Source organism: Ceratotherium simum, chromosome 36 (assembly GCF_057802395.1).
Source record: "Ceratotherium simum simum isolate JZ-2026a chromosome 36, ASM5780239v1, whole genome shotgun sequence".
In the NCBI taxonomy this organism is placed as follows: domain Eukaryota; kingdom Metazoa; phylum Chordata; class Mammalia; order Perissodactyla; family Rhinocerotidae; genus Ceratotherium; species Ceratotherium simum.
Window position 1 is genome coordinate 24,336,926 of NC_141935.1, and position 12,890 is coordinate 24,349,815.

Here is a 12,890-nt window from a genome sequence, read left to right on the forward strand (position 1 = left end):
GGGAGGGAGGCGACATGAGGGCCGTTGGCTGGACCGCGGCTCCCTGGTGCCTTGCCTGCGGGCCAGAGTCGGCTTAGCCAGGGCAGGCTCGTCCAGGATGGGCACACGCTCAGCTCGGGCTGGGGCTGGCTCCTGATTGAGGAGAACAGGGCGGCCTTGCTGGATGGGACCCACTTCACTCCAAGACCACCGAGGAGGTCTGACACAGCCTGAGGAGCCCCTCCTTCCAGGGGAACCTCACGGGGCCCGCAGGGGAGGGACGAAGGAGGCAGGGCAGCTCAGCGGCTTGTCCTGCTGGGGTGAGGGTGGGAGAGGGTGCTGAGGGCAGGCTCCACTCAGGGCTCAGCTGTCCCCGCGTGGCTGCCTGGGACCCTTCCACAAAGTGAGGGCTTCCGAAGCCGGCACCTGTGTGGGTTGGAGAGCTCATTCTGTCCTCCCGCCCCACCCATCTCCCCAGTTCTCAGGCAGCCGGAAGGGCCAAGCCAGCCCTTAGATGTCTCTGGCTCTCTCCAAAGAGGGGAAATCTCGAGTACAACAGTCAGGCCAGAGGCGGCCTCTGAAAGAGGCACAGTGCTGGAGGGAGAGTCTGGGGACTCCTTGGCCTCTGTTCTAAGCAGAGATGTGCCCGGCTTATCCTGCCCCGTGGACACCGGGCCTCGGACCTGACCCCCAGCCCGAAGAGCCTGAGAAAACACCACCGACTACATTGCTCACTGCCCTGCCCTCCGCACGAGCAGGCTGGGTCTGCTGGCCCAACTGGCCGGGGTCCCCTGGAAACTGGCAAAGATAACTGGAGCAGGGACAGTGTGGGACCCGCCTGAGTAGCCCGAGGCTGAATCCCCGGCCCTGGGCTGCAGGGCTTCAGGTCCCACCCGGGGCTGCCTCCCTCACCCCCATTGCCGAGCTAGGCTGGGTGAGCGCCCCCTGCTGCACACACGCGTGTACTGCACAGCACCAATGCCCCTCTCTTCCCTGCTCCCATTTTAAACGCCGTCCTCCCCCACACCTGCTCAGCTGCAGCCCGTGACCCTTCATGAAACAGAAATCGCAGTGTCACTTGCAGGAGAGGGAAGTCTTCGCCCTGGCGCCGCATGTGTGGCAGCCGCCCACGAGGGCCCCACTCGCCCTGGGCCTCCCCCCACCACTTCCCACCACCCCTTCTCCAAGTGGCTGGTTTGCGACCCAGAACAGACTAACGTCAAATCCATGACGTCGTTCAAAGACCCGCGTGTGTGCACGTGTGTCTGTGCTGTGTGGCTGGGAGAGGAGCTGGCCATCCCAAATGCTCCCAGTGCACTGCAGGAGCCTGCAGGGTGGGTGGGCGGCTGCACTTCTGCAAAGAGCTCTCAGTAGCTCCTTCAACAGGAAGCAGGCCTCGACGTCAAACCCCTTCTCACATGGGCCTTACTCCACACAGGACCCCACAGCTCCATCTGGGCAGAGTCATTCACCCCTGGGAGAGGAAAGGGGCTGGGCAGAGATGCCCACAAGGGTCACTAGCCAGATGGTGGGGCTGGGGTCCACCAGGACGTGAGCCACAGAGCCTCCCCACTGCCCTGACCAGCCGGCCCCAAGGGAAGGTCAAACCTCCATCTCACATGGTGAGGGGGCAGAGGCCTGCTGGGGGGGGAAGGCAACTCAGGACTAGTAAAGGGCATGCTCCTCTCAGGAAGGCAGCAAGCCCGTGGGGGGCCAGCGCATGACACACCAAAGCCACCCACAGCTTCCGAAAGGGCAGAGAGGCTGGAAACCAGCTCTGGTGTCCACTCGCCAGCCCCTGGTCCAGATGTCAGGAAGATGCTTCTGACTCTCAATGGCAGTTCGCATAACACACAGATTTACAGGGTCAGATCTAAGAAACTCCCCAGAGCAATGTGAGCGTATGTCCACGTGGAACCAGGGTCCCAAGACACTCCTCGGTTAGGATGCTACGGGCGCCTGCATCCCCTTTTCCTTAGGCCCCCACGGTGGCTGAGGCTGGGTTTGCTGATCAGCCCTTTCACCACTGTGACAAGTGTGTGACAAGTCTCAACCCCTGATGCCTGGGACTTGATGTCTGTGGTGGCCCTGGGCTCCGGCCTCCTCCCTCTGGCAGGCAGGGGCCACACTCTGGGGACAGCCAAGGACTGCTGGTCTCGGGAGAGGCTCTGAGGCCAAAGGTTCCAGAACAATGCAGTTGGGAAAATGCCGGAGTCTTGGGAAGTACAGCCAGGCTGGATTTGCAGTCAGAGGCCTGGTGCAGATGTGGGCTGTGCTGCTACCTGGCTGCACGGCCCTGATGAGTCTCTTAACCTCTGGTGTCAGAGTCCTCCTCCTCAGACTGGACCAGAGTGGCCTCTGAGCCACCCTGGAGGAGCACCCGCACAGCACTCGGAGCCCAGAAGGGCCCATCCTTGGGATCTGTGAGGCAGGGAAGGTGGGGCTGGGGTAGGACCGGTCCTGGGGAGACCGACCTCTTCCCCTGCACACCAGCTCCTCCCTCACCCCACTCCCTCGGCCTCCAGGCCCTGCCCAGGACCTGGGTAAGTGTGTCCCAGCCTTGCCGGTCACTCTAGGTCTCTCCTGAGAGCCCTGGGTGCAGTGAGACAGAAGCTGCGGGAATCAGGGGACAGGAGTCAGGGGGACAGGGGCAGGCTTGGGCGGGGTGGGGGGACTCCTGTCCCCAGCAGCGCCCAGGGAACAACACGGGGTGGCTCTTCAGGAGTGACTGGCCGGTGTTCTTCCCACAGGGGGTACTTTTTTTGGCCACAGTCTGAATGAACACCAACTGGAATATTTATGCGTCTCCCCTGGAGAGGGCGCATCTTGGTGCACAGGGGAGGGCCTTCTGGGGACAGAAATGAGACTCTGGGGAAGAGCAGCGGCCAAGAGGTGGCTGGAGGGACGTTCTGTCTCCTCCCTGTGGGCTGGAGAGGGTGGGCCCTGGAGGGAGGCCAGTGGCAGTGCAAAGAGCAAAGAGCGGACCTGTACTTCCCATCCCCCACGTCTCTGCCCCGGGGTAATGCCAAGGGTCACAGCTCCCTGAGGAGTGAGGGGAGAGAGGGGGAAAGGAGAAGGGGCTGGCTCGGCCCACTTCTCTCCTGGCCTCTGGCTCTCTTCGGCGCGCATGCGTACACGTACACCCCTCTTTCTCAGCCTCCTCTCTTAAGAAATACAACTGCTTAAACCATCCAAAGCAAACACAGGCTCCGGCTCTGAGCTCTGTTTCTGGGAGCCTGTCTCCCCGGCGAGCGTCCAGCCACCCTGTCGAGGCACCTGCCGCCGGGCGGCTCTCCAGGGTGAGCACACAACCCTGGACACCACGTGGCCCGCAGCCTCAGAGGACCTCACCCCACCTGCCCCGCAGGGAAGGAGCCATGCGATGATTCCTGGGATTGAACGGTCAGAGTTTGAGAGGCGATGAGAAAACCGTGCAGCCCAGACAGGGCCCAGAGCTCAGGGCGGCAGGGTCTCAGGCCCTCCCGGCTCTGCTCGCAGCCCCATCTCCTCTGCCCACTCTTCTCGTCTCCTTCCCTCCTGGTCCTCTCCTGGCTTATCCCTCTGAGCAGACGTCAGCCAATTCCACACACAGGCCCCAAGTACCCCCCAGGCCCTGGAGCACCTGCCACTGGGCTGGGGCCACCCTCAGCCCCAGTCCACCACGTGGGCAAGCTGGTGCGTGTTGTCAGGGCCCCTCGAGCTCCTGGGCTCCTCCCACATTGCACTCTCACGGCAGGCACATGTCTTTTTCGGCAAACCACATGATCTACTAACCAGCTCTCTTCCCACTCACAGGCATGGGGTTGGGGGGAGAAGAGCCTCTACTGCAGCCTCCTTCTAGTATCTCATGCAACGGGAAGCCACCATCTTGCTACCCCCACAGCAAACCCACCAGACCAGATGGGTGGTTCTCCCTGCCCTCTCCCTGGGGAGGTTCAGCACCAAGCCGGGCCCCTTTCTGGCCCCACCAGCTATTGGCGCCTGCCCTACCCCAGCTTAGCAGAGAAGGGAAAAGGCCATCAGGGACAAGGCCACGGTCCCTGTCCCCTCTGCACATAATGTGAGACGACTGGGGCAGGGATGGGGTTCCAGGAGTCCAACCAGACCCTAAGCCTGCCCTTGCACACGGGAGGCCTTGGGGACAGCCCAGAACGCCCTGGTCCCCCGGAAGCCCTGGACGGTGTTCTCGGCGAGCGAGTGCGCTCCCAGGAGGCTGGCTCACCTGACGCCCATCTTGCAGTCCATGACGCAAGGCGAGTCGAAGTCGGCCAGCAGGTCGTCCATCTGGTTGTAGCGCTCGCCGTCCTTCACCACGTCCCCGTGGTAGGCGGGGACAAAGGGCTTCAGCACGTCGGCCATCAGCCGGTCCAGGCAGCGCTGCTCTGATTCACAGTGCTTCTTCAGGATCCTGCCGTTGGCAGCCGCCTTGAAACTCCCTGCAGAGCAAGGTGGGAGGAGGCCCTGGGTCCCCAGCCATGGCCGGCAGAGGTGCCCTCCCTGCTCTGACTCACCCACCCGACAGCCCCCTCCATCACAGTGCCTGGGCCTCTGCAGGACGCTGCAGGGCTTGCTGAGCCTAGGGCTGAAGGTGTGCCCAGGTCCCCCGAGCGCTGTAAGGGGAGTGGGCGCAAGTTCCAGTCTGCCCCCACTCACGGACTGCAACCCTGGCTGGTTCCCTAACTTCCCTGACCCCGGGCTCTTCCTCTGAAGATGGAGGGACACCAGTGTTCCCTGCTGGAGGGTTAGCAGGGCTAAGTGAGAGGTCTGTGCCAAGACCGGTCCCCTCCTCCTTGTACTACTATTACCGTCCCCACCCCGTCCTCAATCCTGCTTCTCCAGCAGGGCAATGAAGGTGTTTTCCGGTCTCAGTGGAGGGGAGGCCCCGGCAGGACAGGATTCAGTGCCGGGAAGGGAGACTGGCTGAGACATGGGGTCCTTCCCAGCGATACCCTCAGGTAAGTCTTTAGGAAGGGTGTCCATCCAGATGCCTTGGGCTAGGCCAGTGGGTTGGGGATATAAAGGAAATGGCAGACGACGTGCTGGCCTAGAGTCATTTGGGCCAAGTGCCCGGGTAGCCACTGAAATGCATGCCCAAGGGCCCCTACCCCAGGCGTGGGCTGGACGGCTCTGGGGCTTTGGCTTTGGATGTCCCTCTTCCTCTGCGGCTGATGGGCCACCTAGAGACCATACAGCTGGCCCAGCGCCCTGGCCACTGCACCCAACCCTCCACAGTGTCTGCTGCTCCTGGAATGACCTGCCTGAATCTTCTACCAGCTACAAGCTCCTCAGGGGCAGACAGTCTGTTTCCACCAACATGGTCACGGCAATGCTGGCATACAGTAGGCGCTCAACGAAGTGCTTAGCACTGCCTTTTTGTCCAAGATGACAAATGGCAGGCAAGCTATAAGACTGATGATTTCATCTGTTTTATTGAGTTAAATTGCAAGAGAGACTGAGAGAGAGAAAGAGACTGAAAGAGACAGAGACTGAGGAAGGGGGACGTGTGTGTTTTGGGGAGGGGTGGCACAGACTGTGGAGAGGGCGGTTGTCCGTGGGCATTTTCAAGGCCACATCTCGCAAGTGTAGCTGCAGCTGCAGACAACAAAGCCTCTCGGGGAGAACCTGTGTGGGACGCTGTCATCCCGGGAGCATCCAGGGCCAGGCCCCCCCACCCACACGTGCTGGATGCCCCCCCAGAGAGCCGATCGTCCTGTTGGGAAATCCGGGAGTGCTGCGGCTACCTGCGTGTCCCGCCAGCTGGATCCAGGGGTACTTCTTCTTGAAGGACATGACGAAGGGAGACCAGTGCACCATGTTTTTTATTTTCCTCCATGACTTGCTCTAGAAACAAGCAAACGAAAAGCTCTACATTAGAAAGAGGCCGGCTACTTTCTGGTTAGGATGAATTCACAGCGAGGCAACTCGCTGCCTGTGGCCACAGGATGAGAAGAGCCATGCCCACACAAAGGTGCCCTTGGTGGCTCCTAGGACCTCACCTCTGTCATCCACGTCCAATCCGAGGCTGACCCCATCCCACGCCACCTCCCCGTCACGGAACAACTAAACCCACATGGCCCTTCCCTTCTTCATGCCCCTCTTGGGGCCTCAGTTTCCCCATCTGCCTAGCGAAGGATGGCAGGCTCCTTGGACCGATGGACGCTCTAGGACTCTGGAAAATGACCTCCTGCATCCCAACAGCAGTGGCTTCTCAGAGGAGAACTAGAGAGGGCCACCACCATTGCCCAGCTACAACGTGTCACCTCACATTTTCTTGTAGATGCGGTGGCAAGAGACATCCCTCTTGCCTGTGAGCTGTTTGAGGAGAGACTCTGATGGGAATTCCCCAGGGACAGCACTCCCCCACACCCCCCATGGCTTCGGTGCACAGAGGGGTGAGCCAGCCTGCAAAAACTGTGTGTGTGTGTGTGTGTGTGTGTGTGTGTGTGTGTGTGTGTGTAGGAGGGGCTCCCTGGGCAGAAAGGAGAACTAACATTTATTGAGTGCTTTCTTATTTTATTTTCACAAGCCTGCAAGGCAATTATTGTTATTTCCATCTGTAGAGCCTGGGCCTCAGAGAAGTAAGTGACAAAGCTGGCATCTAAACCCTCATCTACAGGACTACTCGAAAAAGAATCCTTTTTATCCCCAGCAATAAACATTTCTCTAGCAACAAATATCCCCAAGTTAACTTGAATAAGATTGGGATGTCAAGGTGAAGATCAAGGGTCCCCAAACACGTGAGCCCCCCGAAGGGGGTGATGAGAACCTGAACTGAGAAGCATTTCAAGTTCCTGAGAAGGTGGCTCCCTGACCAGCAAAACCACAGACAGTGAAAACCACACAGCTCTGCGCCGGGAGGGAGAAGCTGGGAATTCTGCAGAAGAGGGAGATGAGGAGGGTTCCTGCTCTGCCGGGGCCCCCCTGAAGATGCAGCTCCTCGTTCCCCATCCCGCAGCACCCAGCGGCCACCCTGAAGAGCGTGGACGGACTCAGACTGCTGGAGCCCAGGGTCAAACCAAAGTTATATTAGCTTCCTTTGTTTTATTCTCTCTTTGCTGAGACTCAGCTGCTTCTGCCATCAAGTTTTCAAGTCAAAATGTGTTTAAGGAGAAGAATCCTTCCCTACTGAACCCAGTGATGTTTATCCCCATCCCAGAACCCCTCACTCTCCCGCCAAGACCTAGTCTGTTCTTAAGTGAGGGCAGCGTTCTGGCAGCGCTCTGCCAGGCCATGTGACAAAAGGGCCAGGCCTTTACTGACGAGGGTGTTGTTCCTAGATCCTTCTGATGGAGATCTACAAAGAAGGCTAAGGAAGGCCGAGGCATTTCTTATCTAAGCACCCAGAAGGCTGCATAAACAATCAGAGCGTACAATGCAGGAGGACAACAATGGGAAAACCTCATTATGCGAGATGAGCCAGGCTCGTCCGCCTCCTGGGGAAGACATTAGGGTTGCTCCAGAGGAAAGTGCATGGCCGGTCACCACCTGCTGGTCACGTCCCCGCAACAGGGCTCAGAGGGGATGAGGGTCTGACAGGTTCAGGGTAGACGGGTCAGAGTGTCCCCAATCCGGGGCTGACCCCATCCCATGCCTCTTCCCCATCAGGGAACAACTAAACCCACACGGCCCTTCTTCATGCCCCTCTCAGGGCCTCAGTTTCCCCATCTGTCTAGTGAGGCATGGACAGCTGGTCCACCAGGCTCCTTGGACTGACGGACACTCCAGCATCCCAGCAGCAGTGGCCCCTCAGAGGAGGACTAGAGAGGGCCACCATCGCCCAGCTGCAACGTGTTACTTTACATTTTCTTGTAGATGCGGTGGGGACCCTGGACCCAGGGAGGACGTGTCCCATGGCCAGGGAGGGGTCACCAAAGACTGGTGACTGCTGGGAAGGAAGGACCTCACGGAGGCTGCACCCAACAGAGGCAGGCTGGGGAGACTCAAGGGGCAGGAAAGGAGACTACTGCAGGCAGGGGGGCCCATGGGAGCAGAGGTCGGGGACTGAGATTTGGAGCAGCTGGGCCCAGACCTGCTGGGAATGGAGCTGGAAGCAGAGGGAGATGAGGGTGAGAAGGGAGGCCGGCTCCGGACGCCGGGCGGGAAGCCTGGGCTCAGGGGCGTGCCGTGCGGGGGAGGCAGGCCGGCCTCCATCCACTCCTCACTAACTGAACCTCAAACAAGTTTCTGACCCTCTGTGGGGCCCTATTATCTTATCTGTAAAATGGGAAAAACACGCAAATTCTCTTGATCTCAGGAGGTAAAGCTGTGAGATTGTGGGCACAGGGGCATCTGTGGAAGCGACAGTTCTCTGGGTTCAAAGAGGGGGTACCCCGAAGTTACCCTGGGACTGGTCAGTCCAAGCTAAGCAGGGGTGTTGCCGTGGTTACTAAAGAATAAAGACCACAGAGCCTTGGCAGGATGCAGCTCTCTGGAGACCCGCGGGGACACACTGGGCAGTGGGCCTGTGACCCTGGAAGGCAGAGGGAACAGGTGCTAAAGAAGAAGAGCAAGGCTCGGGCCCAGCAGGGCATTTGAAGCTGGGAAAACTCTAGTTCTCGGACCTCTCTTCAGAGTTTGAAGACCAGGGGTCCAGAAAGGAGCGGGGGGCTCCAGGGTGGGGGTCCTCAGACAGCGCACGGGATCCAAGAGTCTCCCACCATCGCCAAGCTCTGAGTACACGGGGCATTTTTCCGTCGAGCTTCCCCGTCCTCACACCTCCTCCAGGAGGAAGCATTTCTTCCACATGAGAACGGGCCACACAAGACAAAGGCCACGAGAGTCCTCCATCCCAAGGCTCCCTGCGTGGTCAAGGCAGTGGAATATTCCACTCGTGCCGGTTTGCACACCAGGGACTTCTCACCTCTCTGCTGGCAGCAGCACACCGGGGATTCTCCGTGGTTTTTAAATAGCAGTGCCTGGGCGGTGCCTAACGTCCCTGCCAAACATTAAACAGAAAAAGCACATCCAGGTCCAGGCCCCGGCCTGGGAAAGGAGGCTGCAGGGCGACCCCCTCCCCATCACTCTCTCCAGCCCACAGGAGCAGAGAAAACGAAAGGGCGGGAGGAGATGACAGATGATCATTGCCTTCCGATGGCCCGGAGACCACAGCACCCATTCAGGAACCACCTGCTCTGGGCAGAAGCTGCTTTCCAGGCGGGGGGACAGGTCAGACTGACAGTCTCCCTCCAGGCCCCTCGCGGGAGACCCATGGTCCTCAGAAATGGATGCTGCGCCTCTTCCCCCAGCTAAGACAGGTGAGGAGGCAAGGAAGGAGGGCAGCCGGACAACCCGGAAGAATGCCATCCAGAGGAATTTATCACTCTCAGCCCTGGCTCTCTACCTTTCCTCTCCCGGGAGATTCTCAATGGCCTCAGTCACTTCTTTGAAATCAGACCCCAGACCCACGTCTCCAACTTCTCCAGCCAACCTTTGTGAAATCCAAAAGCAGCCCTCAAATACTTTGAAGGTGGGTGGCAAAGAGCACTGGTCCCCTCCCCAGGGGCAGCGCTGGCTGTCTAATGACTTCACTGGCCCTGTTCCTTCCTCACCTCCCAATCATCGGGGCATCTGAACACCCTCAGCTGACCCTTCCTGGAATGCCCCCAAAGCTCCACAGGCCTGACAGGTCCCCGCTGGCCTCTCGGAACTGCCAGGTCCGCATATGTGAATCTGAGGAGTCAGCTAGCTGACTCCGGCGAGCTTGACTCTGACACATCGCTTACTCACACACGGCTCTGGGGACCAGCGATCCAATGGATAAGCTGGGGTGTCCTTCCTAAGTCTGCCGGGCTTTACAGGGCACAGGGAACGGCTCTCAGAAACTAACTGCCAGCTGGCATCGCTTTTGCCATCCCCCGGGAGCTGGGAGGGCTCGCTTCCCTAGATGTGCCCCGCGTGCCAGCCCGCCCGCCAGCACGGGGCCCGGCGTGTGCACTCACGACTCTCCTCATCTGTGGAGCTCTTACTAGTGACGGGCGGTGGCCTGGGCGCTCTACGGCCTCATTTCTGGCCTTCACAACCACCTGAGGACAGACGAGAGCATCTTCTCTGGAAGATGAAGACCCCGAGGCTCAGCAGGTTAAGTTGCTTCCCCAAAGTCATTCCTATCTCCATCCAGGCCGGTCAGTGCCAGCTCACACTGGGACCCTCAAACCAATTCAACGATTCACCAATATCAACAAGCGAGGGTCCCCACTTAGGAATGCTCCTTCCAGCCCTGAGAACGCTGGGCAAGGGGACGGGAGACAGAAGATTGGGCAAGAAGGACAACAGGATTTCTTCAAGGCGGTTCCCCTGGGCAGCCAGGCTGCTCTGCTCCGGGGGGTCTTCTGGCTGCTCCTTTAGCAGAGGAGCCCAGAGCTTTTGGGAGCCTGCCATCAAAACCCCAGATCTGACCCATTCTGGGGCTGGGCAGGTACCATTTCCAGCATAGCTCCCAGGTAACACAAGGCTCTCCCACGAGTCACATCAGACCAGCCAAACGCTTCCAGACTGTGGCTGGAATTCTGCACGTGGCATGTTCTTGGGAGCACTTCAAGGGAAAGCACCACAAAGCTGATTACCTGACAGGCAGGTGAGGGCCCACGAGGTGGGCTGGAGATACCTGGCTCTCATTTTGATTCCGTGCTAGGAGGTTAAGCTAATTGAAGACCAGACGTGAGGTTTTTCAGGCAACGTGTCGGGTCGATGGGCTTGGATGAGAGCCACTACACAAATCCTTAGGGACTGCACTCCTGGGTTAAATAAGCCCATTCTGGCTTTGCCCTGTGTTGTTTTTTGTGTGTGTGTGTGTGTGTGTGTGTGTGTGTGAGGAAGATCAGCCCTGAGCTAACATCCATGCTAATCCCCCTCTTTTTGCTGAGGAAGACGGGCTCTGAACTAACATCCATGGCCAATCCTCCTCCTTTTTTGCCCCAAAGCCCCAGTAGATAGTTGTACGTCATAGCTGCACATCCTTCTAGTTGCTGTATGTGGGACGCGGCCTCACCATGGCCGGAGAAGCGGTGCGCCGGTGCGCACCCGGGGTTTCAACCCAGGCCGCCAGTAGCAGAGCGCACGCACTTAACCACGAAGCCACGGGGCCGGCCCCTGTCCTGTGTTCTATCTGAATGCAAGGCACTGCCTTTTGCTGACTTCTGTTACAGCCCTGACCTCGCTCTGTAAGAGGTGGGGTCTTGTGGCTGCACGGGGAAAGGTGGGACCCCCATTCACTCAGAGCAGTTTAGAAAGAAAGGATCAGAAGACAGACAGACAGGGCTGTGGTCCTTTAAGACTCAGAGTGGCCTGGAGGTGCCTGGTGTTCCGGAGTGCAGTCCCCTCCCCTTGTACCTGACTTGACAGGAGCGAAAATATTCAGAGAATGTGGATAGAGAGTTGTAGTGGGGGAAAAAAAATCTGATAATAAAACCCCAGCCCTCTTCATGCTTGAGGTGACAGAAGTCACAGCGAAAGGGAGTTTCAGAACTGGGCAAACACCAGCCGAGCCTTCTCCAGCCCCAGCCAGCCAACCCATCCCAGAAGCTGTGAGTCCACCCGCGTAGGAAGGTGGACGTAGAAAGCCACATGTAGGAAGCTGCATCTGTGGGAGGCGCAGGGCATAACACATTCTGTCTCATCTTCTCCTCCTCCTCTTTGCCCAAAGACTTCTGGTCTCACAGTGGAGGTGATCCACTCCCTAGAGGCCGGCGTCTACCGGGGGTGAACCCCTTCGTGCGACACATGGATCCTCAGAGCACACAGGCCTCCTTGGCAGAGAAGCCCTCTCAGGCCGCTGGCCCTTCACCCCACCCATGGCCCTAGACTCGGAGTGGCCCAGAGCCCTCGAGAGCCCAGGGCAGAAGCCACCCACTGGCCAGCCCAGGCTGAGCCCGAGGGAGGAAGGCTGGGCAGCTTCTCTGATTCCGTTTGTTTATCCAGAACAGGTTTTATCCAAGCCTCCCTGTGATGCTAATGGCTCCTGGGTAAATGCCATCCTCAGCCGGTTCTCCCAGTTGGTCATCCCCACTCATGCTACGGGGAGACGCTGCCTTAAACAAATAAAGGGCTAACTGGGATGACCTCCAAGTCTGGCCTTTGTCTTCCACACGACAGGCAACTAGGCCTGGGGGAGAGGAGCAGGAGCGGGAGGAGGAGGAGGGAGGGAAGCAGGAATCAGAGCCAAGGCTGGGGATGCTTTAACTACGGTCAGGATCAGCTACAGGCCCCAGCGCAAAATGAAAATGCGGGCCCCTTGTCCAAAACACGGTAAGAATGTCAAGATGGGGACGGCACCCCATGAACCAAGCGAGGGGCCCCTTCGAGGGTCCTCTATGACTGCACAGCTCTCAGGCCCAGGAACCCGGCCCTGCCTCCCGGGCTGGAAAACAGCCCCGCTGTTAGGTGGTGGCAGGTGGCTCTGGGCCTACAGGGCCTTCTGGGTCCTGACCCGCTCGGTCTCTGCAGATGACCACGGGCTGCTCCACTGCTCTTCAATGCTGGGGGAGGGGAGGGCTCAAGGCCACAGGCGCTTGAGGCTGTCCTGGGGGGGCTCACATCAGCCCCCCAAAAAGGCCTGGCAGGAGGGAGGAGGACGGTCTCCAGTCTCAGCCCTTCCCTCATTCATCGTCCACACGCTCTTCAGGGTCTGGCCTTGCTCTCTCCTCCCTCGTGGCCTCCTTCTCAGCTGCTGAGAGCTGAGTTCCCCCCACAGTGGTGCCGGAGCACAGTGCCAGCCCGGCCTCCCCGAGGCGGGCGAGCCGCCCAGGGCCAGCGCTGTGTCTCCTCAGCTCGGCACACAGCGCCCCTCGGGGCCCGCTTCCTGTCTGCTTTCTAGCCATCGCCTGCCCCTCCAAACCCATGTTGTGCCTCTCCATGTAATGTGGGGTGGGGAGGGAGAAAGGGTAGTGACACGGGGGGCAGACGCTCCTCTGCCT

The 12,890-nt window shown here is 59.3% G+C and overlaps 1 protein-coding gene across 1 annotated transcript in view; it reads right to left on the reverse strand.

Moving 5' to 3' along the window:
- ITPKB (inositol-trisphosphate 3-kinase B) overlaps positions 1 to 12,890 on the reverse strand; it is a 99,649-nt gene that overhangs the window by 8,137 nt on the left and 78,622 nt on the right. Inside the window, exons 3-4 of the mRNA XM_004439561.3 lie at positions 5,721 to 5,820; positions 4,202 to 4,415 (exon numbers count right to left, since the gene is read on the reverse strand). Of these exons, the coding sequence (XP_004439618.1) occupies positions 4,202 to 4,415; positions 5,721 to 5,820 (314 nt within the window). The remainder of the gene's footprint in view (positions 1 to 4,201; positions 4,416 to 5,720; positions 5,821 to 12,890) is intronic.